The following is a 25,456-nucleotide window of genomic DNA, read 5'->3' as shown; positions in this document are numbered from 1 at the left end:
GTGAATCAAATTGTTCTATTGTCCTCATATACACAAGTACAACAGTTAATGAAAATCTTTGGTACTGTTTCAAACATGACAGTGAGAGTATAAGACAATAAACAGAAGTCAGATTGGACTGTACATACATTGGCCTGCAAAAGTTTGAAAACATCCTAGGAAAGGTTAGATTTTGGACAATATTAGAAAAAAAATGGTATGTTACTGTCAGATTTTTTTCTTACAGCATTTTGTAACCCTCAGCACTTCCACATAGACACTGCTTAAAAAAGTCTCAGATAATCTAGCCCTAAATGTATGACTATTTAGAATAGAATAAAGACAACACTGAGTAATTCAAGTGTGAAGATCACTACAAGTGTTTGCATTTGTTTACTTTATTGCATTTTCAACTAAAATGTTCCTTTGTTGTTGCTTTAGAGATCAGTGATGTGTCATTGAATCATGTCCCTGTCCATGAAAATGAGGAAACAACTGAAAATGGAATCCACCCTGAACTGGCCAAGGTAATTCTTTGTAATTCTGTCGCGTTGCATACTAGGCACATGCTCAGTACACCTTCTTTCTGAAAAAAGGAATCAGGCCTTAATTTTTGTAATGAGGTCATTGTGCTATTAAAAAATGTTGCAAGTTTCAGAACACAAAACTTCCTTGTTAGTACAAAAATAGCTTTCAACCAAGCTGCTAAAATGTCTTTTACTTCCTGAATTTTACTGCACAAGAGATGAATACATGAGCATAAGACTGCCTGCACAGACACAGATCAACACCTACATCAACATCATCATCTTTTATTGCTGTTTATGTGATAAACTTCACACTCTTAGTAGCATTAGATCATCTGTTAATTGTGATTAAATTATATTAAGTGAGCAAACAGCATTCTCTATATAACAGGGGCATTTCCTCCGAGGAGACAAGGGAGGCAGTACCTCCTCAAAAAAGTAGGATGAGAAAATTATCCATAAAAAACAAAAACAATGCAAATGTTACTAAATGTGACAATAAAATATGTATTAGTCACTAGTTTTCCTAAAGGAACACTGTCTAACAGCGACACCCTCGGGTAAAGTTGCAGCAGGAGTCCCTAGAGAGGCCCTAGGGTGTGTGGTGGGTTTTGTGGGGGTAATAGAGAAAGAATGGGGGAAAGTCACGTGAGAGGAGGCAATGCCTCCATTATGCTATGATTGGATGTGATCGGTTACGATTGGATGTGATTGGTTTGTGTCTGAAAGAACAAAATGATGGCGTCAATGGGCAATGATGACTGTGGGGGTTTTAGTTAGCTATCAGCTTGGTGAAATTAAAGATACATCTTTGTGTCTGTGTTTGCCGAGCATGACTGGTGATCCGAAATAATTTGATTATTAAAAAGAACAGCTGAAAATCAATACACAAATAAAAAATATTGTTTAAATTGTTACTGAGATTGACTTGGTTTTAATAAATAGAACATTAATTACATCGTTAATGTAAAAATACAAAATAGAATTGTATTTGGTTTCGTTTTTTCTTTTATAATGTAATGTAAAGTAATGTTTCCTTTTTAATGTAATGTAAAGTAATGTTACGAGTAACGGACATGAACGGAGTAAATGTTAAAGGGTTAGTTCACCCAGAAATTAAAATAATGTCATTAATTACTCACCCTCATGCCGTTCCACACCCGTAAGACCTTCGTTAATCTTCGGAACACAAATTAAGATATTTTAGTTGAAATCCGATGGCTCAGTGAGGCCTCCATAGACAGCAATGACATTTCCTCTCAAGATCCAATAATGTAGTAAAAACATATTTAAATCAGTTCAAGCGACAAGAATATTTTTGGTGCACCAAAAAACAAAATAACGACTTGTATAGTGATGGCTGATTTCAAAACACTGCTTCAGGAAGCTTCGGAGCGTTATGAATCAGTGTATTGAATCATGATTCAGATCCCGTGTCAAACCGCCAAACTGCTGAAATCATGTGACTTTGGCGCTCCGAAGCGCTGATTCGATACACTGATTCATAACGCTCCGAAGCTTCATGAAGCAGTGTTTTGAAATCGGCCATCACTATATAAGTCGTTATTTTGTTTTTTGGTGCACCAAAAATATTCTTGTCACTTTATAATATTAATATTGAACCACTGTACTCACATGAACCGATTTAAATATGTTTTTAGTACATTAATGGATCTTGAGAGAGGAAATGTCATTGCTCCCTATGCAGGCCTCACTGAGCCATCGGATTTCAACAAAAATATCTTAATTTGTGTTCAGAAGATGAACGAAAGTCTTACGGGTGTGGAACACCATGAGTGTGAGTAATAAATGACATTATTTTTATTTTTGGGTGAACTAACCCTTTAAGTGTAACAGACATGAATTTACAATTGATTTATAAAAAATTAAAAATAAATAAAAAAAACAATGAGGACATTGTTTGCCTCCTCATTTCAGAACACTTATAATAAGTTCCACATTCTAATTATTATAAAATGGCCTTTTATTTTTGAATTATGACAGATTTTAATGTAAAAATCCTGCTCCTCAGGAAATGTACAATTTTAGTTCATGATCCTTTAATGAGTGAGTCTCTCTTTTACTGTTTAGAACCTTAAATAACTTCAAGCCCAACATTTAATGTCATAAATGAGAAATTAATGGTGTGTCACAAGAGCATTAAACATAATTAACACTAATGTTCTAATTTTTCAGTATATTTCTGAGACAGAGGAAGGCTCGAGAGTTGCCAGAAGAGAGGAAAGACTAAACCTGTTCTCCCTGGACCCTGATATTCCTGTACGTCGCCAGATATTCGTATCTTTATGCAGTTTGTCTTAGCACTACTGACTGTGTGTGATCTACAGCTGCTGTGAAACATTCTGTATCTCACACCTGCATGAGTTTCTTTCTGTTACATGAATAGATAACATTGTTTGGGGAAAGGAAAGTTTTTGTTGTTTTGGGATGTGAGGAAAGAATGCTTTGTGTTAAAGGTTTTGCGGAGTCCCAGGATGGAGTTTGGGGATTCTGCTTCTGTCCAGCCCTTTGACGAGAAACTTGGGAGGAGACTGATGATCTCCTGTCGCTCACTCAACCTCACACTGCAGGGCTGCGTGAACGAGGCTGACACTGAGCCAGTTACTAATGTACGATGTGATATCCTTTTGACACGCTTACCATAAGTTGTGCTAAAAACATAAGCCCCTTTCACACATGCACTGTTGATTGCATTTGTTAGCAAACCCTGGCAGAATTTGCATAAAATTCCGCAAAGGGATTTATAAACTTAGAAACAAAAGGAGTATGCCATCATACAGTCAGTTGTAGTGTATAATTTATGAATCTGCTTAAATGACTGAGAACTGCTGTCTCTCCTCAGATCGAGCCTTTCTTTGTGTCGGTTTCTCTACTGGACATACGTGAGGGCAGGAAGGTTTCCGCTGACTTCCATGTGGACTTAAACCATGAGGTTGTGCGGCAAATGCTCAGTACTTCTGGTAATCCAGGAGATCAGGGGTTGGATGGTGGTAACTGTTCTCCACAGGAAAATGGGCTCGCCTCACCTGTAGAGAAGAAAACAGAAGACTGCCAATTAGGCCAAGACATGGAGAACTGGCTGCGCTTCCCCAAACAGGTAGCAATACAAGTGCCCTTTGGATATACTGTAGGAATATGTTCACAGCCAGGGTCACATGGTTTAGAGCTATGTTCATGTGTTTATGTGGTTTACATGGTTGATTACATTCCTGCAGGCAATTTTTTCTGTTACGAACCCGCACACTGACATTGTGATGGTTGCACGGGTGGAGAAAGTTTTGATGGGAAATATTTCCAGTGGTACAGAACCCTACATTAAAAACACAGATTCCAGCAAGGTATTTCTTTTAGATATGTTTCTATTGCAAGTAGCTTCAAATAAAGTGTCTGCTAAATGCATTAATTTATTTTATTTTTTTAATAGAAAAAAATGTCTGAATGTTATTGCATTAGATAAAATAACATCAAACCAATAAAAAAAAGCAAACAGCTCTTTGCTAAATTTACAGTTATAATAACAATAAATATACCACTATGAACACAAATTGTTCAACTTCCTCAGTGGTGAAACATCTCCATAGTTTCTTTGATTAACTATACTTGTGACACCTGTGTGAACTTGAGGAGAGCTGACTTCATACAGTATATACACTAAAATATAACAGTTGTAGGTTAAAAGTAATTGATAAAACGACTAAGAGCTGAGAAAAGCGCAATCATCAGTTGTTTGCAGATGTTGCTTGGTTATCACTAAATGTCACTAATGTAATGGCATTTAGACATTTTTATATGTGTCATCTAAATACACAGAATATTGATTTAAGCACTAATATTATCTAAGTTGTAGTTGTAGTTAGTGGATCTTTGGTTTGGTATTTAGTGGACAAATACACTGAAATCTAATTTTCTCTGCTTCCTCTAGACTGTCCAAAAGATGTTGAAATCCAATAAGCAATTCTGTAGCAAACTTGGAAAGTACCGAATGCCTTTTGCCTGGTCTGTAAGGTAAGTGAATCTCAATGGGAGCTTCTTTTCCATGCCCTGGTGCTTCAGCATTGCCAGAACAAAACACTTCCAGTGTTTTGTTCTGCTGAAACACTTCCAGTGCTCCTGCACTGTAAACAATTTATTTTGTTTAAAATCATTTCAATCATAACATTTCTTCCTTCTGTACATTCCAGGTCAGTATTTAAGGACAACCAGGGCACTGTGGACAGGGAATGTCGCTTCTCTCCCCTTTTCAAACAGGAAAGCAACAAGATTTCCACAGAAGATCTCATCAAACTCATCACAGAGTACAGGAGGTACAGACTCTTCTGTCACGCTCACAAATAACATGTGATAATAAGTAACCTCAGTAAAATAAAGCATTTTTTTTACAGGGCAGAGAAGGCCAGTAAACTTCAAACCATCCCTGGAAACCTTGAAATAAGTGTGGACTGCGTTCCCATGGAATGCCCCAGTACGTTTTACTAATACTGCAAACATCCTTACATTTGGAGCTGAATTAAAGCAAAAATACAATTTTACAAATAAACGTTATTCAGTTTTATGTACTTAACACTTAAACACGTTATTGTACCGTATACTTGTCTGCTATTGTGTACCCACACACTCACCTACATGCATGATACATGTTTCTCAGATTGTGTGACATCATCATATGTTGCTCTGAGGCCATTTGAGGACTGCAGCCTACACGCTCCTACAGTGGAGGTAGACGAGTTTGTGCAGGACTCATCAAAGTTTGCCAAACCTTACAGAGTCTACAAGAATCACATCTATATCTACCCCAAACACCTCAAGTATGACAGCCAAAAGAGTTTTGCAAAGGTGAGGAAAGCGAATACTCAGAACATTTTTACCATACTCTGCATCACATAACTATCACCAACACCAAATGTTTGACTTTCCTAAACTAGTAAACTTGCTCGGCAGTGGTACAGCACCTGTGATGCAGAGCTCTTGGACATGAGTCCGGTGAAACATGCGTCATGATAAAAGAGCTCAAAGACTTGTAGAAGCGAGCTAAAATGGCATGGTTGCTTCAGAAAATGTGTTTTTATCTCACGGTTGCTTTTGTTAGCACTATCATTACGTTTAGTGTAGAGTTAAGTGTAGGTGCTATGTTATTTTCAAAAACAGAGCATTAACCTTTCAGCATTAACCTTTTCGCTTTCGAATTGCTGCAATACACACAACAACTAATGCAATTAAACATTGCTGATTTAAGTTCATCTATTTTAGATAAAACTTGGATAAAACACACCTTTAGTGCCACTCACTGAACATTTTACTTTGAAAGTGTCGCAAAACTTGCAAGAAGCAATGTAATTTCAATTTACAGGAATGTCGTCACAGGCACCGGGTTTGTGAATGTGTGTAGTATGAATGAAATCTGGACATACAATATCTGCCATGTTGTCATTCTCATGTGACTTACGACGTCAGTTGCACCACTTTACTGCCATTCAAAACTCCTCTCCTGTGGTCTCATGGGATTATAAAGTATCCAATTGAATGCGCACTTCACATCATTTCAAATTGGAAAATGAAAGAGTTCACCCAAAAATGAAATTCCTGTCATTAATTACTCACCCTCATGTCATTCCAAACACGTAAGACCTTTGTTCATCTTCTGAGCACAAATTAAGATATTTTTGATGAAATCCATGAGCTTTCTGGCCTCTGATAGACTGCAATGTTATTACCACTTTCAAGGCCCAGAAAGACAAACATCGTTAAAATACGTGACTACGTCCACGTGACTACAGTGGTTCAACCTTGATGTTATAAAGCAACAAGACCACTTTTGACGAGAAAATAAAAAAAAGAATTTATTCAACAATTTCTTCTCTTCCATGTCAGTCTCCTCTGCTGTTCACGTAGTAAACACAGTGCAGTGCTTCCGGGTTCTGCGTCAAAACGGCGGCTTAGTATTGGCCGACGCTGTTCACATGAGCAGCACGATTAATGCGTATGATACTGATGCAGGAGCCGGCCAATAATGAGTCGCGTTCTGACTTAGAACCTGGAAGCGCTGCATTGTGTTTACTACGTCAACAGCGTAAGAGACTGACATGGAAGAGAAGAAATTGTTGAATAAAGTCATTATTTTTGTTTGTTTTTTGCGCACAAAAAGTATTCTCGTCATTTTATTAGAAAGTCAGCTGGGTCCTTTTCACCTACTGTTTTATGAGTGCTGTGAATTTGGACATACTACAATGTCCAAATTCTGGTCCCTGCAACTGGCCTCTGAGGAGCAACTGAAAATGCTGAAACTGCTTACAGTGTAATCAAGGATTCAATTGTGTTCTTTATAGTTTCTACTCTTCATTCATTCAGCGTGCAGTGTGTAGTCATGTTATGCTCATTTTTTATTCAATAGGCTCGGAACCTCGCAGTTTACGTGGAATTCCGAAGCTCTGATGAAGAACAGGCCAAGCCACTGAAGGTTACATAACACAATACTTCCATCACTTTCCATTAACAGCTGCTTTAGAATCTGACTTATGAATATAAATGTTCTAAATCAATTCCCACAGTGCATCTATGGAAAGCCAGGAGGTCCAGTTTTTACCACGGCTGCCTGTTCCACCGTTCTGCACCATTCACAGAACCCAGATTTTTATGATGAGGTAGTTTGCAAAATCTTCAAATGTGCTTCAGAAGCTTTGTAGGTCAGCACTGTTACATTCAGAGGAAAGTTACCAGTATTTTAATGTGTGTTTTGATATGTTTGGATCAGGTCAAGATTGAGCTGCCCACACATCTTCACGAGAAACACCATTTACTCTTCTCCTTCTATCATGTGACCTGTGACATCAATGCTAAGACCAGCTCTAAGAAGAAAGAGGCTCTTGAAACTCCAGGTATCAGCTATCAAACATCTGGAACAAAGATGCACATCAAGCCCAATTATCCTTTGCTGTGCATGTTGAGATGCTTTAGTGCTCTGACAGTTTGTTGTGTGTACTGTATGTTGGTTTATGTTACAGTGGGTTATGCATGGCTGCCTCTTCTGAAGGATGGACGTATTTCCTCTCAGGATTTCAGCATTCCAGTCTCGTGCACTTTGCCTAGTGGATATCTACTCATTAAAGAACCTTCATCCACCAAAGTGAGCGCAAGAATCTACAAATGCGTATAAACAATCAGTTTAGAAAAAGAAAATAGATAAATGGAGATATACATGTGTGATGATGATGATGATGATGATGATGATGGTGAATGTAGAGTAAAGATAAAGACTGATGCAGTCTTCGATTTTGCTATGATAAATACAGTTCTGTCAGGATCACTATCGTCAAAGATGACTGCAGTTAGCACACAGTTTGGATTGGTGGTATGGTCCTGTTCTGGGCAAAAACTCCCTGCCCGTCCATGCGACCTAGCATGGATAAGAGCAAGGAGAGCAGCGATAACCCCCATTAGGGTAAACAGAACAGAACCTAGTATTGCAATGTCAATAATTTTCTTAATGACAATAATTAATGTAACAACATAATTGAAGAAATTTGAGTTTGATCAAATATCAGAAGGGCAAGTCCTGACTGGACAAAGGAGGAGCTTGGGACGGAGGAAGATAATTAGCTCCTGAGCAATGTGATAAAGCTGCTGATAATACTGAATGGACCATATATATATATATATATATACCAATGCAGTGATAGGCGTCGTATTCCTATAGGTTGATGTGAATCAGCTGATGCGAGCTTTACTAACGTGACCTGCCAGAACTAACGCTATATGCTTGATTTTTATGTCATATAAACTAGAACTCAGAACATACTGTACACCAATCCGTGAAGACAAATAAGAACTAAACAAAGACCTGCATGCTAACAATGTAACATGCACAAAGTACATCCATCCCTTGAACATTCTTAGAATAAGACTTGTCATTGAACAAAGGAAGAAGACAGCTATATATGCACAGAGATAATGAAGGTTAAATAGAAACAGGAAATGTGAACCAGGAAACAAAAGAATCTTCACAACTTACAGTCTTGCAGTATTTCAAAACAGGAGTCCTTAAGACAAATAATGATGATTTGCACATGATATGGCAGGGATTTATATATATATATATATGTATGTGTGTGTGTGTGTATTACATGTCTTATATTTATTTCCATGTTTCTGTGCAGAATAGTTCCGATGTGAAGTGGGTCGATGGGGGGAAGCAGATCTTCAAAGTGTCCACTTTGGTGCTTTCTACAGTTTACACTCAGGTTGGAAAGAGCCACAGTCTCAGAAGAAAATGTACTGTATTGTTAATATTTTGTGATCTCATAATTCCCATGGACATTTTTGCAGGACCCCCATCTAAACCGCTTCTTCCAGCAGTGCCAAAAACGAGAGGCAGACCTCTCTCAACCTCCTACCTCAAACTTCCTCAACTGCCTTAAAGTAAGTGTATTCCAGGGCCCTTCACGAGGGTCTGAAAATCAGTTGGCTAGGATGTAAAAGAATTGTACCAAAATTACATTTATAAACGCAAGCCATTCTATGCATATACATACACTTGTTATCTAGAGAATGCCATGTAGCTGTTTGCAAAAGATGTTTTACTTAAAATCAAGATACACAAGTTACAGACATGCACAAACTATTTAAGTTATTTGCTTAGTTCACCCTTAAATTGCTGTCTATGGAGGAGTCAGATACCTCTCGTATCCCATAGTGTAGCATTTCACACTGTTTGTATGGACATTGTCAAATTAGACCGAATTGATTGCATCGCAGTTTATAATTTACTAGTCTAAGTGTGTAGAATTAACGTATTTACCTTCATGTAACAATAATTAATAATAGTTTTTATGTTAATAAGCATTTCTGTATGATGAGAATCAAGTACACAGTAGGAAACTGTATAACTGCATTACCGTATGGTGTGTGCTGTAATAATGCTACAGTATCTGACAATATTTGATGTATTACACCATAGCCTTTCATTTCAGCCTTTGATGAGCAGATATCTTGGTTTCCTCTGATATTGTGATATTGATATTTTAATTCATAGTTGATCAATTGATGGTATTATTGCATTAAACATTGCAACTAAACAGTTTTCATCCAATTTAGAAGACACTTTATTTCAGGCCATTACATCAGGCCATGTTTGTATTTCAACTGTTTTTTTGTTTTTCTTCTTATTCTTTTTTGTCTTCTCAGGGCCTCCTGAGCATGGAGAGGATTCATGTCGTAATTCGCTTCCTCCCAGTTATCTTCAACCAGCTCTTCACAGTGCTTACACAGAACGACAGTGATGAAGTGACCACCAGCACCACCAGGTACAGAAACCCATCACTGACTCTTTTGAACACAATGAATCAACACAGCTTTCAGATTTGATTCTCACTTTAACATTACATTTTATTAATCAGGGTCCTGGTCCACATCTTAGCTAAGTGTCATGAGGAGAACATGGACCACTATTTGCACTCTTACATAAAGGTACGTATGTCACAAACGTATGTGTGTAAAGATACATACAGTGATAAACATTGCCTTCCATCCACAAAACAATAAAATAACCCCTTTGATTTTTTTTTTGTGTATAAATAATAAAAAAGTTCAAATAATAAAATGCTTCCTATTAAGTTTTTTTTTCTGTGTTTGGAGAAAGACATCATGTGTGTGAATAAGAACATGAGACATGTTGTATTTCTCTTTTGTTTAATCAGTTTGTCTTTAAGACTGAAGCATGTGGCTTCAGAACCGTTCACGAAGAGTTGGCCAAGGGAATGACCTCTGACCTGAAGAGCAACGAACCGTCGATGATACGTAATGTCCTTAAGGTAAGCTAACATAGCCATTTCTCTCGTAAAGAAGTGATGGACCTTTTTTAATCTTGTCATTTGACATCTGTTTTGTTCTCTGCAGTTCTCGTGGTTCTTTCTAGAGATCATAGTGAAGTCGATGGCTCAGCATCTGCTGGACTCAACTAAGCTTAAGGTAAATATTGATTCAGCAGGCATGAACTCAGACTACTCTTTTTCTTTTATCTTCTAAATTTCATGGCAGTCTACTATGGTAAACTTAAAATAACGATTTATATTCAAAACTATTGGTTTGTTTTGACAGGAAAGGAAATTTTAGGCTTTCTTCTATACTATAAGTCACTCTTTGTGTGACTCTCAGATCCGCTCTGTTAGTGATCACAGGTGTATACTTCAAATCATCAGATTCAGCCGTGCAAAAGAACAGTACTGAAGTGTTACTAACACTACCACTAAACCTACCCAACACAGAAAACTTTCTGCAATTTTACATTTTCCAAAAAAACATCATTTAATATATATATATATATATATATATATAATCAGTAGCCTATATAAAATTAATGAATTAAGGAATTAATTAAATAAATTAATGAAATATTGAGGAAAAAGAAGTATTGAGAAAAACTCTATTCTTACCACATACAGTATACAAAAAATTAACATTGATTTAAATGTAAAATTACACAATAATACACAATTGGTAGTATTGTCATGCCGTCCAGTGATTTAGATAAGCATAATACAACTAAAACAGTACAAAAATTTACTCTAAATGTTTTGGAAGCTCAATAAATTGTAATTATTGAAAATATGACTACAGACTAAAAACTTACACTTTTCTGAGTACAGTACGTACAACTGCTTTTGTGTCTTTCACTCAGACAAACTTGTGTTTTATAAGAACATGTGTTTCCTCAGCTTCCTCGACCGCAACGATTTCCTGGAACTTTCCAAAGTCGATTGGAGACCCTGATCATGACAATGTCCGATCACATCTACTGGAAGAATAAAGAGTTTGCAGAGGAGACACGAAGCGCTAATATCGCCATAGCGGCCTTTGTGAAGGTCAGGAACAGCACACTACAACTGAGATCATTCATATCAGTGCCTTTTTAAATGTTGTGATTCGCACAAAAAATATCAAAGTAAATAATTCAGTTAGACACAGAACAAATTTTAATCGCTTGGCATTCCTATAAAATGTGCCTAAAACACCTGAAAAGGCGTACCCAAAGTAAATTGCATGCTGTTCTTGAACCATTTGGTGTATATGCATGGTTTTGGTCTCTTTTGAAAGGTATGTGTACCGCGAATGGTACAGTAGATAAACAGGTCAATTTTTGTGTGTGTGTGTGATGTGTACTGTACTGTAGATGCATTTGAAATTGGACAGCTTATTGGTCTTACCTTTTCATAACCAGTTTTTGTACTTGTAATTAGTTTGTTATTGTCACTGCAATCAGTTTTAATTTAAATATGTGTATTTCCCATCCTCAGCGGTGCTTCACATTTATGGACAGAGGTTTCACCTTTAAACTGATCAGCAACTACATAAACAATGTCACAGCCAGTGACAATAAGGTACCTGAACTTTTAAACTTTCTCACCGCAGTAACACTAGACTTTGCGCTCCAGTGACTTCCATTCAAATGCATGCAAACGTAAACGTTTGCGTTTAGTGAACAATGACCTGCGAATTTGTATGACAAGAGGATGTGTGACCAATAGAGGTTCCAAACATGACAGACTGACCTCTTGGCTCAATACAAACAGCACGAACTTCAAAGCTGCAGGTTGTCAAAAGAGCAGGGGTTGGCAACCTGTGGCACATGAGCAAACGGTATATGTATTTCATTCAGATAAAGTACCTCGCACCTGCATACAGATCTTGATTTTGAGGTAATCATTCCTCATAGTAACACAGCTTATTTTATTAAGTTGGGAGTTACTATTAAATACTAGATATTAGATCCATTTAAGCAGAGACACATTTATGTTGCCAAATGTAAATGGAACAGTTTGAAAGCAAGAGTTGAAAGCAAACAAACTAAAGGATTTTTACAAATTTAAAACAAATTGTATGAAAAATTGCCTCAGAAATATTTAAGGTTCTGCACTATTTAGCCATTATGAATAATTAAAACATGTTTATGTGTATTTATACATATTCGGGGGCACAGTGGTCAACTCAGAAATGTTAAAATAGCACTTCATGACAAAAAGGTTGCCGACCCCTGCCCTAGAGTGTGACATCATATCCTGTTCATTCCAGCGGAAAATGTTTCACATGCTCAAAGTCTAGTGTGAGCACAAGGTGTACAACAAAAGTTATGAAGAACTTTTGTTATGTAATGACTGACATCTATTTATGTATCATTTATGTGTGTTTTTGTGTTCTGGCTGTTTAATTCATTGACTGTCTCTGTTCATGAAGCTCTCTGTTGCGAAGATTATCACTAAAGAACTGCTTTGTGTGTGGACAATGTTTTTGGGTGCAAATGTTATTTTTCCCAGACGCTGTTTGAGCTGAAGTTTGAGTTCATAAGGGAAGTGTGTAACTATGAGCACTATGTCCCTCTGAGTCTTCCAATCCCGTCTGCACGAATCACAGGTCAGAGAGCACCACAGTCTCCGCCTCTTTGTGTCTCATTCACATAGCTTCATGCTTATCTAAGTTCTAATTAACATACTGTAGATCCCACCTAACATTCTCTCTGTCTCATTTCTCTCTCTGTCAGACAAGGAATCACCGGAAACCCAAAGTGCTCAAGGTAACTATTAAAGTCCCCCTGTAGTCAATTTTTTTATCTCTTAAAACTCATCTTTGATCACCAAAATTACATATTATAAAAAAAATTAAAGTAAAAAAAATGTCTTTATGCCTTAAAATAGCCTGAATGTAACTCTACACCCTTGCCTCATTTAATATACACGGATCAACGAATATGCAAATTAACACCGCCTTCACTCGCTCACGGCAGCTCGGAGAGTCTGCTGTTGCTATAGTGACGAGCAATTTGTTGTTTGTGTTGTGGATATTTAAGAAAAAAGCTTGCTTCGCTTCGTATATTCAGTTTAACAGCTGTGTAACTATGCACATCCTTGAATGAGCGCGGATTTCCAGCGTATTTACTTGAACTTATAGGTAGGCTAACATCTATGGTTTGATCCATTCCAGAGGCGGCCAAAATCAGAATTTATAATGGACTGAAAGTTCTCTCAGAACTTGCCGTGTGATTCCACACGGTCACACGCACACGCTCAGAGCAATATTGTTTTAGCTATGTTTTATAGTATTCAAATATTTCGAAAGACAAAATAATTAACTTTATTGGCTTTACTTCAAGTTAGCTGTCACTTTACTTTGGCGCGAGCCCCTATGCGCTCGCACACTTGGCACAGCCCTTGCGACGGTTCTGTCATTAATTAATATGTATTTATATAGATAGCCTTTTGCTTGACTACGTTTTCAAACAGCTAATAATGTGTTGCTAATGTTACACACACCATTCCTGTTCTTCATCTCAGAGTCAGACAGCTGCCTTCTCAGTCAAGTCAAGTCAAGTCAAATTTATTTATATAGCGCTTTTACAATTGGTAATTGTTCAAAGCAGCTTTACATATTAGAAGCACAGAAAAAGCGAAGTGGTTAAAAATAAGCTGTACAACCAAGCGTGGTAATATGTAACATATACAAGATGGTGCTACATTAAGCCAATGTCGGCTGACTCCCAGGGGTGGTAGCACTGGGAAAAAAGTCCTAGGAGGGAAAAAAACCCTTGGAAGATATATATAATATATGTAAATGGATATGGAGATCAAAATCTGAATTATACATTTTTATTATAGAGATTAAAAATAGATTATATATAAATATATGTAAGCGGATACGGGGATTACAAATCTGAATTATAGATGCAGCCAGAGCTGGGTCTGTAGGCCCATTGTCTCCTGGGCTACGTTGTAGTCAGGTCCAGACACAGGTTCTCCATCTGATCTGGATACGGCCTGAATCCAGCACCCGGCAAACCTCAGGATAAGCAGAGAGACAGATATTAGCAGAGATGCCATTCTTATTCTGATGTACAGGTATATCTAGTGTTATAGGAAATGTTCTCGGTTCCGGCCGACCTAAATATTGCAGCGTAACAATCCTTTAACGGATTTGAAAAATGTTAATGTATTGATAATGTGTTATGTGTATGCAAGAGCAAAGCTATGTGTTTTTAGTCTAGATTTAAACTGACAGAGTGTGTCTGCTTCCCGAACAATGCTAGGAAGATTGTTCCAGAGTTTAGGTGCTAAATAGGAAAAGGATCTGCCGCCTTCAGTTGATTTTGATATTCTGGGTATTATCAACAATCAGCCTTCTAACAATCAGCATCCTTACAAACGCTTTGAACAACTCAGAACGTCAGTGGAGAAAGGCAAATAGTTCATCATAACATCATAATAGACTCGCTATATTGTTAAATCTACACAATTTTTCTTATCAACAGGAAAAATATACCGGGATAACCTAGCTTCTCTCAAGACTTTCCTGCTTCAGAGCAGTCATAGTTAATGATACGGTAAAGCCTGTCGGCACATTGTTGTGATTGGTTACAAGGTAGTCTGTGACGTCACAAACGCCACTGATTTCAAATCGCAGGTTTTTGGTTTACTGCAGTTTCAAACATAAAATACTCAGCAATGGTGCTGACTTATGAATTTGCACATGGTTTGTCTTAAAGCATATTAAAAACACTACATAGACATATAAACAACATTAAAAACTTGATTTTCTTTAAGTGTATTTTTTTTAACTTGATAAAATTATTATTATTATATTAAGATGCTAAAGGTACCTCTTGATGTCGATATAGCAACTAACTAAGAATGCAGTTGTTTTTAATAAGAAACTTTTGGCATCAATACACAGATTCGATTTATCATGACATAATATATTGAGGTATTATTTTGTCATTATGACAAACTGTATGGTGGGTATGATATGATTTTCAATTTCAATTACACATAGTCATCACTTGAGTCATCTTGGTTGACTATTTCAGTAAAATGCTTCCACAAGGTACTTTTCTTTCCTTTTTTTGTTTTAATTCCCTTTTCGAAATTTCTCTCGAATCTGTTTTGCCTCCATTGCTAATTAAACAAGCGGACCCCACAACTGCGTTAGGCTGGAAACACTTTAATATATCCACCGTCATTTTGGAAAACATTCTTATCAGAATAATTTGTTAAGCTTGTGTATATTTTTTAGAAAGGTATTAAGTTATTAAAGGATTAGTTCACCAAAAAATGAAAATGATCCCATAATTTACTCACCCTCAAGCCATCCTAGGTGTATATGACTTCCTTCTTTCTGATGAACAAAATCGGAGTTATTGCCTTCCATAATAAACGTACATAATTTAAAGCAATTTAAGCATTTTGAACTGCGAGAGTTTTTACACTTTCTTTGTAAGTTGAATACGTAAGGTGTCCTGGCGGAAGCTAAATATTTTACTTCATAACTTGTTATATATGTATATTTTTCTAACACAAACACATTGCTTCGCTTCAGAAGGCCTTTAAGGCCCTGATATACTTCAAGCAATGTTCTTTTTCGTTCTCCGTTTAGGGGTAAAACGAAGTTCGAAATACATGAGCAGTTTTATACCATAATCGAATGTCTGACGCTGCCCACACTGCTGAGAGCAGCGTTTAGATGAATATGTATATATGTGCTGTACACTTTCTTCTCAGAAACAAAATAAACAAGCATTAATAAAGCAAGCACTTTTATAGAGAGCATAGAAAGCACAAAGCGTCTGATCATAACAACATTGGTGTGTTAGCACGAGCTCTGCAAATTAGCACTCCAGTCACGTCACGTTTATTTATATAGCACTTTATTCAATGGATTGCTTAAAAGCAAGCAGCTTTACAGTTTCAAACATGAAAAGCAGTGTCAGTGCCTCATTTCATCAGAAGCACAACTTCATTTTGTGCTATAAAGCGGCTATCCAGCGTGTTCATATTTTCACCTGTGGAGATCTTACTTCAATAAGCTTGAGTAATGAAATGAGTCAGAGAGAAGGGTTCCACATGAAAGAAGGCGGAGCCTCAGCACACACCTCCTGTTATGTTAAATGAGAGTGCTGTGTCTTTATTAAAATCAGCACATTAATGATTTTTCTCTCATCAGACTGCGAACCATCTGAAATTATCTGGAATGTTATTTTTTATCACTTGGAATGCCCAACCCGTGGACTATCAGCAGTGTCTGTGCCACAGTTATAACCGTGATCTGCGCATAACTACTTTTGTGGCTTTATGTCAAAATAGTAATTTATTTAGTTTTAAGTGAAACCATTGTAATCCTGATAGTATTCCCATTTTTTACAAAATGTAACTGCAATCTGATTACTTTGTTTTTTGCCATAACGGTAACCAATTTTTATATCCTGATTACATAACACCTTTACATAAAGTGAAGTAATAGAAGTTCCCCAAAACACTCATTTACGTTATATTGATTTTTTGAACGTTACACTCAAGTGTGTTCATGAGTATATTAAGTTAAGTAGGGGACAATCATCTACCATTTTGTGTTTTCTCTCTCTGCCTTACCTCTCAGTGGGCTTTCCAGAGTATAGTTTGACAGAAGAGTTCTGCAGGAAACATTTTCTCACAGGACTGTTGTTGCGAGAGCTGGGGCTCGCTTTGCAAGATGAGCAAGACCTGAGACACCTCGCCCTGGCCTGCCTGAAGAACCTCATGGCTAAACATTCACTGGACTCTCGTTATGCCATAAAGGTGAAATTTGACATTGGCACTTAAAATATATTGTGCATCATTTCTGTGAATTGAGAACAGTGTTTAACTGTATTGTGTGTGTGTGTGTGTATGTGTGTAGGAGAAACAGGCACGGATAGCCTCTCTGTACCTGCCTCTTTATGGTCTGATCCTTGACAACATGCCTCGCTTTTTCCTCAGAGATCTGTTTCCAATCTGCCTTACGGCTAGTGACCAGGTACACACACTGAGGATATTCGTCAATTGAAATTAAACATAATATAGAATCATTGTTTTGTTTTTAATCAATAACTTATATCAGATCTGAAGTTTAAACAGGGGTGTAAAGTGCTTGAGTAGCTGTACTTCATTACTATACTATACTTGAGTATTATTTTTATATTATTCACACCAAACAATAAATGCAGTTTAATAAATTAAAAAATGTAATTTAGTAGTCACAAGTAGTTATAATATTTCTTTCTACATACAAAAACAAATATACATATGAAGAAACAATATGTTACAGTTTCAGATAACAGATATTATGGTATTCGATGTGATCAAACAGGTTGCTTTATGAACTGTTCGTCAAAGCAATTTTGGAAAAAATCTCCTCTTGTCTCTTCATTTCATCAATTCATTTTTAAAACTAAGAAAAATCTTACATTCCATTTTTAATTTTTATTTATTTATTTATTTTTTTGTACAAATAAAAACTTTTTAATTAAATTTTGGGCAAATTCTTGAGTAAAGTTTTGACACTGTCACATACAAATCCATAACCAAGTTCCAAAATTTACCTGTCCTTTTAAACAATCCCTTCTCCAATTATCAGAATGAAATTTCATGAACTTCTCTCCCATTCCATACAATAATGTCCCTGTGTTGATTATTTGTTTAGTTACAATGTTTCTTTCTCAGGGTTCCAGAGATGATCTCAGTGTCGGTGTTGGTTTAGCAGGTCAAGTGACCCATGTCTTACGCCACGGGAACTCAATGGATGCATCCTTCTCCAAAGAAGTACTCAACTCCATTACAGGTATAGTGATGCTGTTAGACTGTGTTAGACCTGTGTTTCATAGACTGCTGCCTTACTAGAGTACTTCACCCAAAAATGAAATTTCTATTATTATTAGCAGTACTCAAGCTTGTGTCATTTCTCCTTGCATGTTGTTGTTTTTGTGACATCATTGATGCCAGGCACTGTGTTAGCTCTCACATGTGTGAGAACTTGAAGCATCAGTTTGAATATGCAGGCAAGAGATGATGATTTAAAGGATTAATTCACTTTCAAATAAAATTTTCCTGATCATTCACTCACCCCCATGTCATCCAAGATGTCCATGTCCTTCTTTCTTCAGTCGAAAAGAAATTAAGGTTTTTAGTGAAAACATTCCGGGATTATTCTCCTTATAATGAACTTCAATGGACTCCACTGTAGAAGGTCAAAATTACAGTTTCAGTGCAGCTTCAAAGGGCTTTAAACAATACCAGATGTGGAATAAGGGTCTTATCTAGCGAAAATATTGGTCATTTTCTAAAATGACCGATCTTGTATATGCTTTATAAACACAAATGATCACCTTGCATGCGTTTCCGGCATTCCGCCTTCCGTATTCTTTAAAAAGCTTACGCTGCATGTCCTACACCTTCCCTATTCAACTTATTCATCAAAAACCTTAATTTCTTTTCAACTGAAGAAAGAAGGACATGGACATCTTGGATGACATGGGGGTGAGTAAATTATCAGGAAAATTTTATTTGAAAGTTGACTAATCCTTTAAAGGCTGCAGAGAAAGGAACATTTTTTTTTTAAGATTTTGGTCTATTCCATTTTTTTTATTATTATTATTTTTTTTATTGAAATTAAATGAAAAATTAAAAAGTTTCTAAATAAAATAAAATAAAATCCAAACTTAACCTCACATGTATCAATTTTGCTTTCCCAGCCTTTTCTTCATTGGCCGTATCAACAGCTAATAATGCAGACTCCAGAGGTTCTCTCATCAGCATTGAGTCGAACCCCAGCAACGGTGACCGGAACAGTGAGAAGATGGATGGATGTGAAAAAGTGAGTTTACATTTTGAACAGTGAATACATCTTGCCGAGTCTGTCACTGATTCATCTAAATTAGGTGTAATTACAATGTCAGAAACATGCAAAAATGGTATCTTTGAGTGTGCAGGAGCACTGGGGCAGTTCGCTTTAAATGTACATGCTCTGCACCCTTTGATGTCGGTCAGAAATGTCTTTGTAAATTATCTACCCCTAAAGGGTTTATATTTGCACCTTAGGGATTGCTAAAGGAATAGCAGATGCACATTTTATTTTCTAGTCCACCCATAAATTTTCTAATGATGGATTCGGAAATAAAATGTTTTGGGCAATGTCATATTTCATTCTCTCTTTTTCACTTACTGAAAAAGCATTTTTAGCATTAATGGAGTAAAAAAATTTAATTTAATTTAATCTACATATAGTCTTATGAAAAGCCTATTATTCACCTTTATGAAAGGAATATATTATTAATATCAATCAGTTGGCAAAAAAAAAAAAATATGATGTGATCTTTGGAAGGGCAAAGACCTGATTTATCTACTAACAAACAAAGTATAGATAAGGGTTGGTTATAATGAAAGTATATTTTAATTGTGCACCAGGTGATCCAAACATGCACCAGATCCTGCACACACATTTTATTGCATTTTCTCTAAATGAATAGACCCTTTTCACAGACTGTGCTGACGCATTTCCACAGTTATTAGCATCGTAAATCTAGCTAAGGTTTTTTTTTATATTTTCATTTTTACAAAAATTAAATATACATTCATAACAGTATACTTTGTTTTATTACCTTGGCAGTAAATGAAAGAAAACCAGTTAACGCTGCTGCATTCTAGTGCTTTCTAGTACAACAGCTGAGGGAGTGATGGCAAATTTTCTTTCTCTCTTCTGACAAATGTAATCAATTTGTTTTGGAAAATCATGGAAAAACTGCTATCATAGATTTCTTTTTTTGCTATTGGGGCAGACGGGAAGGTAAAATTTACATTTATAAGAGTTTCTGTTCACTGAAGTTTACACAACTATGACAACTTCTGTTTCTGAGAACCACAGAAATAGCACACAAATATTGGCTAAGATATTGCAAAATCTTAGCTATTATCCTTAGCTACTATTATTGTGAGGTCATTAAATTAGTTTTTTTGCTCAGTATGTCTTCAGATTTTAAAATATAAAATTGTCATTTCTGCTCTAGCTCTAACTCTAACTCTAACTCATAGAACTGGGAAAACTAAGGGCTTGTATACACAGTGAATGATAATTATCAAAACAAGGAATGGGTGTAAAACTAATTAGAAACCATAAAAACAATGACAAGAACACAGTTAGTCGGAACATGAAAATAAAACCAAAACAGAACATGACTGTTAAGCCCCGGGTATACTTCACTTTCTGTGCCCGGACGCGTCACGTGCACAGTCCTGTCCATGTGTCTTTCAAAGTATACTACACCACGAATGCGGCGGATGATCGAGTTCGACACATGCGCAGTACATTTTTTTTCTATGCTCTACCAGACATCGGAGGGCAGCACTGAGAAGATTCTTCCATCACTGTCTGCAAATGCTTCATCCTTTCCACTATTTTTGCTTATCTCCCTTCATGAATTTGCTGCCCTAAACACGTCTTTGTACTCTTTCAAGCATGAATTGTGGGTACAAATGTGGGTACTTTATAATCTCTTCGCACAAACGCTCATCGAGTTCGCTGTCCATTGTCATGTTTTTCTCTTTTTTTCAAGCGTGTTGTTTTTGAACCGGTCTTTTAATACTCTTCGATGGCTGAACCCTGTGCTCAATACTGTGCGTATTGCCACCTAGTGGACTCTTCTGTACTGCTGGCGCATGCGCTGTTGCACATGGACTGTCTGCGCGGTCTCGAAATTTGGGCTGCGGTTTGCGGTTGGCCGAGAGCCCTCCGCATGACAAAAATTATAGAAGTATACCCGGGGCTTTACAGTACCTCCCCCAAAGAGCCAAAGGGGTGGAGGGATGAGGAAATCCATGGTGGAGGTAGAGCAACAACTGACCAAGGCAGAGCTGGAAGGATGAGGGAGCCTGGAGGAGCTGGAAGGATGACAGTCCCAGGTGGAGCCGAGGGCGGGAAGAGCCAAGGCAGAGCTGACTGCTCGATGGGCTGAGGTGGAGCAATGGGCTCAGAGGCCCGAGGCATAGCCAGGAGATCACCACACCAAGGCGGAGCTGTTGACCAGAAAACCCAAGGCGGATCCAGGCAGTTGGGTGGAGCCACCAAAGGAGGGGCTGAAGGGAGCCAGCAGAAGCATGGCCGAGGAACTGGATGGAATTGACAGAGGAGGGGGGAGGCTGGGCAGGACCATAAACTTGGAGCTGGGTGGACCAAGCAGATACTGGAGACATTTAAACTTTACATCATCCTAAACATCCAATAACCATTCATAGAGGACCTAGGTTGTCCTCTTCCATGAGGTTGACGGTGAATGGTGATCCACACTGTACCAACGCCCACTCCACATATTCACAAAAATTCCCACGAGGACCCTGCCTGGAAACTTAGCCTTCACTGAATTGTTAAGTCCAACGTAGTAAAAGGTGCAGAGGCAGTTATCTGGATAAGTTGGTTGGTATGCTAAGTCCAAAAACTCCAGCGTATGGTCTTCAAGGAAACGATCATCTTGCATGCTGAGGAGAAGTGTGACGGCTGCTACATCCATCCTTTTCTTGATGGTAAAAGTAATCATACCATAGTTCAATGTCGAGAACTCAGGCAATCGGAACTAAATGAAACCAAAACAGAACATGACCATTACAGGGGTAATGACCCTACAGAATTGCTCTGACCTTTCATTAAGTGCCTAGACCAAGACAAACCATTCTCCAATGGTATGAACTAACAATTCGAATTAACATTGAACAGGACTCTAGACCTCAAAGTACACAGAGGATCATTTGTATGAAAGATCCCGGGAAATAACACACCCTCTATATTTGATAGAATAACTCTTTTTATCTTTATTACAGTTTAGTCTACTTCTGTGTGGATGAGACCACTGTACCAGTTGCACTCTGACATTTTAAATTATGCCAAAAATGTAACATTTTCGTAAAACATTTTTTAGCCCAAGGGTAATCAGTGGGCCAAAAGCCTTCAGAAATCATTCATGTCAGTTATAAATACAACTTCTACATCAAATATAAAGCAGCTCTACAGAAGATAATAGATTAATCTGGTCACTTCAGTTATTTAGTGACATCCTTTGTCAAGCACAGCAGAATTGATACATTTCACTGAATAGTAATTGTCTTTTGAGACCCCACTGTGAAAGCCAAAGGGAAACAGTGGCAATGACCCAAAATTTCATCAGGTTATAGTTGAGAAATAAACCTTGAGAGAAGTCTGACTTATTGACGAGTGTCTGCACAACAATCTTGCTAATCCTTTAGGTCTGCATTGTGGTCTTAACTGGTTTTGTCATAATGCAGCGCTTTAGTTTGCCATAGGAGGTCTGCATTGAATGTGTGAATATATTCAATTAAAATTGTATGTAAAATTTGTCTCAGTCTAACAAGAGAATGACTGTGATTACTGTATTTAGGTTGCTAGGCCCCAGTCTCTAATTGGATTTGGTTCACGCTTTGACAAACTGGATCAAGCGGAGACCAGAAGTCTGCTCATATGTTTCCTGCACATTATGAAGACCATTTCAGAGGGTGAGACTTCTAAGACACTGAACCATGAAAGATGATGTCTGTTGCACATATTCAAATCTCATAGCATCTGTAATGGCCTGTAACATATTTTATAATGTTCTGAGGATGATTTGCTCTCTGTGTTGCAGAGGTGATGGTTTCATACTGGCATCGAGCTATTCACCAGGAGATCAGTGATTTCTTCAATATCCTGGAGTAAGTGACTTGTTTAATAAAGACCAATAAATGGAACTTCAAGAGAGGAATGGAAGAGAAATAAAAGGAATCAAGTCACTGTATGTTTCCACTATTTTACGTATTTCTCATTTAAACAGGCTATGTCTTCAACACTTCCGGTTCCTTGGAAAGCGCCACATTGCCAGGTAAGATCTCTCCTCATTTAGAAGTGTTTAAGGTATGCTGCAGTAAGTCTACATGAATGTAGTCATCTTTTCTTTTCTCTTCTTTCTGTCAATGATTGTATGTTTATGCACATTACGAGAGAGAGAAACTGGCAGAGAAACAGATTATACAAATGTAACCGGTACTACTCGACCCATTCCGAGTGGGACTTGAACTGGCGTCTCCAGCATGAGAGTTGGGCACGCTAACAAAGATGCTAAAGACCGCAGCCTCTAACATCAGTCGCTAACATGCCTCTTGAGGCCAGGGGAGTGAGGTTTACTTCCACAGCTCTTACTGGCCTACATTAAACTCACTCCCCTAAACCTCACTCCCATTTGGCTCACGACACCAAATGTAACCGGTCCTATTCAACCCGTTCTGAGAGGGACTTAAGCTGGTGTCACCGGTATGGGAGGCAGGCACGCTAACAAGGACGCTAAATACTGCAGCTTCTTACATCCATCACTAGCACGCCTCTTGAGGCCAGGGGAGTGAGGTTTACTGGCCTATGTTACACTCACCCCCCTAAACCTCACTCCCATCTGGGTCACAGCACCAAATGTAACCGGTCCTACTCCACCCGCTCAAAGCGGGACTTGAACCGCCGTCCCGTGCATAGAAGGAGAGCGCGCTAACAAGGACATTATTTCAATACATCTGTGTTTGTGTTGAGTACGCCTACTTGCTATTTCATGTTTAATCTTACATGTCTCCCTCATCATGCTCTCTGTTTCCATGTTTTCCTCTGTCTGGCTTCCACACATAAAATCACATTCTCACTGTAAGACACAGTCATTCAGAAATCTCTAGAGTGCCATCAAAGATAACAAAACTAGCATGAGATGTTTAACTTTTGCCGTTTAATATCACAATACAAGCTTTACTTTTCTTGATCTTAAACACTCCCCTAGAAGCTTGGCTTTGATTTTTCTGTCTATAATGGTGTGGCCCTTGCTGTGATCAAGATCATTTTAGGATGAAGGTTGGCATTAACAATGCTCTAATTGGCTGGTTGTGTGCACAGGAAGCTAGCGGCCGCAGTTAAGCTGGCTCAGGCCACACAGAACAATGGCACCCTGAAGGGGTCTAACGTGTCCTACCAGTCTTCAGGGCTCCTACCTCAATGGTAAACACCTAACAAGTCTACACAGAGCTCCCAAAAATGACCTAATATGATGTGTGCCATACATAGATTTAATAATTGCATTTCTTAACTAAAATATTTTAATCCTGATTATAACATTCTAACACATTCATAAAGCATTTGTCCCTGTGGGTCCCACGTTATATATGGTGTCTTTATGTAAAAAAAAAAAAAAAGGTGGGGTACGGGTAAGGTTAGGGACAGGTTTGGTGGTGTGTGTAGGTTTAAGGGGTAGAGGTCAACAGTGTAATTATAGTGTAATAACTACATTATTAATTGTAGATATAATTACATGCAGGTGTTTTTAAGTATAAACATGTACATTATGTACACAATAAGTCAAATTAAACTTTTTTTTTAAAGTACATAACTCTTCTCAATACACATTGTTTCAAACAGCTTTACAGAAAATCATGAAGTTTGTGTTTAAAATACCTTAATATATCCATGCCTCATATACACAGTTATCAAATTAGAGCTTGGAGATAATATAGTTTACATTTTGTGACGATACAAGCAATCAAACAGTTGCTATATAGCTATATGCTATATAGCATTTATCACTTTATGTGAATGAACTATATGTATGCGAATGAAGTTGGACACATTTATATATCAAATTTATACATAAGAGCTGGGCAATAATATAGTTACATTTTGCGACAAATTAAAAAACCAGGCAGTTGAGATTTGCTCTATATGTTGTTTTTGTATATATGCAAATATATTACAGCATAAAGCATATCCAGCTTTATGTAGAGAAAAAGTTAATAAGAGAATAAGTGCATTGAATGAAATGATTCCTTTATATGTTAGTACATAGTACTTAAAGACCCTTAATGTAAAGTGGATCCATCCTGTGTAAATATCATAGCTCATCATGTCTTTTCACAGACATTTTCAGTTACATCCATAGTGTGGGAACCATTTTTGTCTGTATCCAGCGAGTCCCTCTCATTCACCTCCCAATATAGTTGATATTTCTCTGTTGTTACAAAGATATTAAATGACTCTTTAGTGTTTATTTTTTAGCTAAAATGTTTTAAAACTGCACGGGTATTCACAGTTTACTAAGAGCC

General features: G+C 37.4%; 1 protein-coding gene across 3 annotated transcripts in view; it reads left to right on the top strand.

The window, feature by feature from the left end:
- Positions 1-25,456, top strand: part of dock10 (dedicator of cytokinesis 10) — a 123,393-nt gene that overhangs the window by 78,903 nt on the left and 19,034 nt on the right. For all 3 annotated transcript variants that reach the window (XM_067365855.1, XM_067365857.1, XM_067365856.1), the window contains exons 9-39: positions 421-506; positions 2,703-2,786; positions 2,984-3,136; positions 3,370-3,624; positions 3,743-3,865; positions 4,450-4,532; positions 4,709-4,831; positions 4,910-4,989; positions 5,173-5,360; positions 6,916-6,981; positions 7,073-7,165; positions 7,276-7,399; positions 7,526-7,647; positions 8,678-8,761; positions 8,847-8,939; positions 9,705-9,823; positions 9,917-9,986; positions 10,217-10,330; positions 10,416-10,487; positions 11,234-11,380; positions 11,813-11,896; positions 12,830-12,926; positions 13,054-13,086; positions 16,935-17,113; positions 17,214-17,330; positions 18,017-18,134; positions 19,045-19,166; positions 22,735-22,849; positions 22,978-23,044; positions 23,164-23,211; positions 24,258-24,359. In XM_067365855.1, the coding sequence (XP_067221956.1) occupies positions 421-506; positions 2,703-2,786; positions 2,984-3,136; positions 3,370-3,624; positions 3,743-3,865; positions 4,450-4,532; positions 4,709-4,831; positions 4,910-4,989; positions 5,173-5,360; positions 6,916-6,981; positions 7,073-7,165; positions 7,276-7,399; positions 7,526-7,647; positions 8,678-8,761; positions 8,847-8,939; positions 9,705-9,823; positions 9,917-9,986; positions 10,217-10,330; positions 10,416-10,487; positions 11,234-11,380; positions 11,813-11,896; positions 12,830-12,926; positions 13,054-13,086; positions 16,935-17,113; positions 17,214-17,330; positions 18,017-18,134; positions 19,045-19,166; positions 22,735-22,849; positions 22,978-23,044; positions 23,164-23,211; positions 24,258-24,359 (3,361 nt within the window). The remainder of the gene's footprint in view (positions 1-420; positions 507-2,702; positions 2,787-2,983; positions 3,137-3,369; positions 3,625-3,742; positions 3,866-4,449; positions 4,533-4,708; positions 4,832-4,909; positions 4,990-5,172; positions 5,361-6,915; positions 6,982-7,072; positions 7,166-7,275; positions 7,400-7,525; positions 7,648-8,677; positions 8,762-8,846; positions 8,940-9,704; positions 9,824-9,916; positions 9,987-10,216; positions 10,331-10,415; positions 10,488-11,233; positions 11,381-11,812; positions 11,897-12,829; positions 12,927-13,053; positions 13,087-16,934; positions 17,114-17,213; positions 17,331-18,016; positions 18,135-19,044; positions 19,167-22,734; positions 22,850-22,977; positions 23,045-23,163; positions 23,212-24,257; positions 24,360-25,456) is intronic.

This window comes from Chanodichthys erythropterus, chromosome 17 (assembly GCF_024489055.1).
Source record: "Chanodichthys erythropterus isolate Z2021 chromosome 17, ASM2448905v1, whole genome shotgun sequence".
Classification (NCBI taxonomy): domain Eukaryota; kingdom Metazoa; phylum Chordata; class Actinopteri; order Cypriniformes; family Xenocyprididae; genus Chanodichthys; species Chanodichthys erythropterus.
This window is presented reverse-complemented; position numbering and strand designations above follow the sequence as displayed.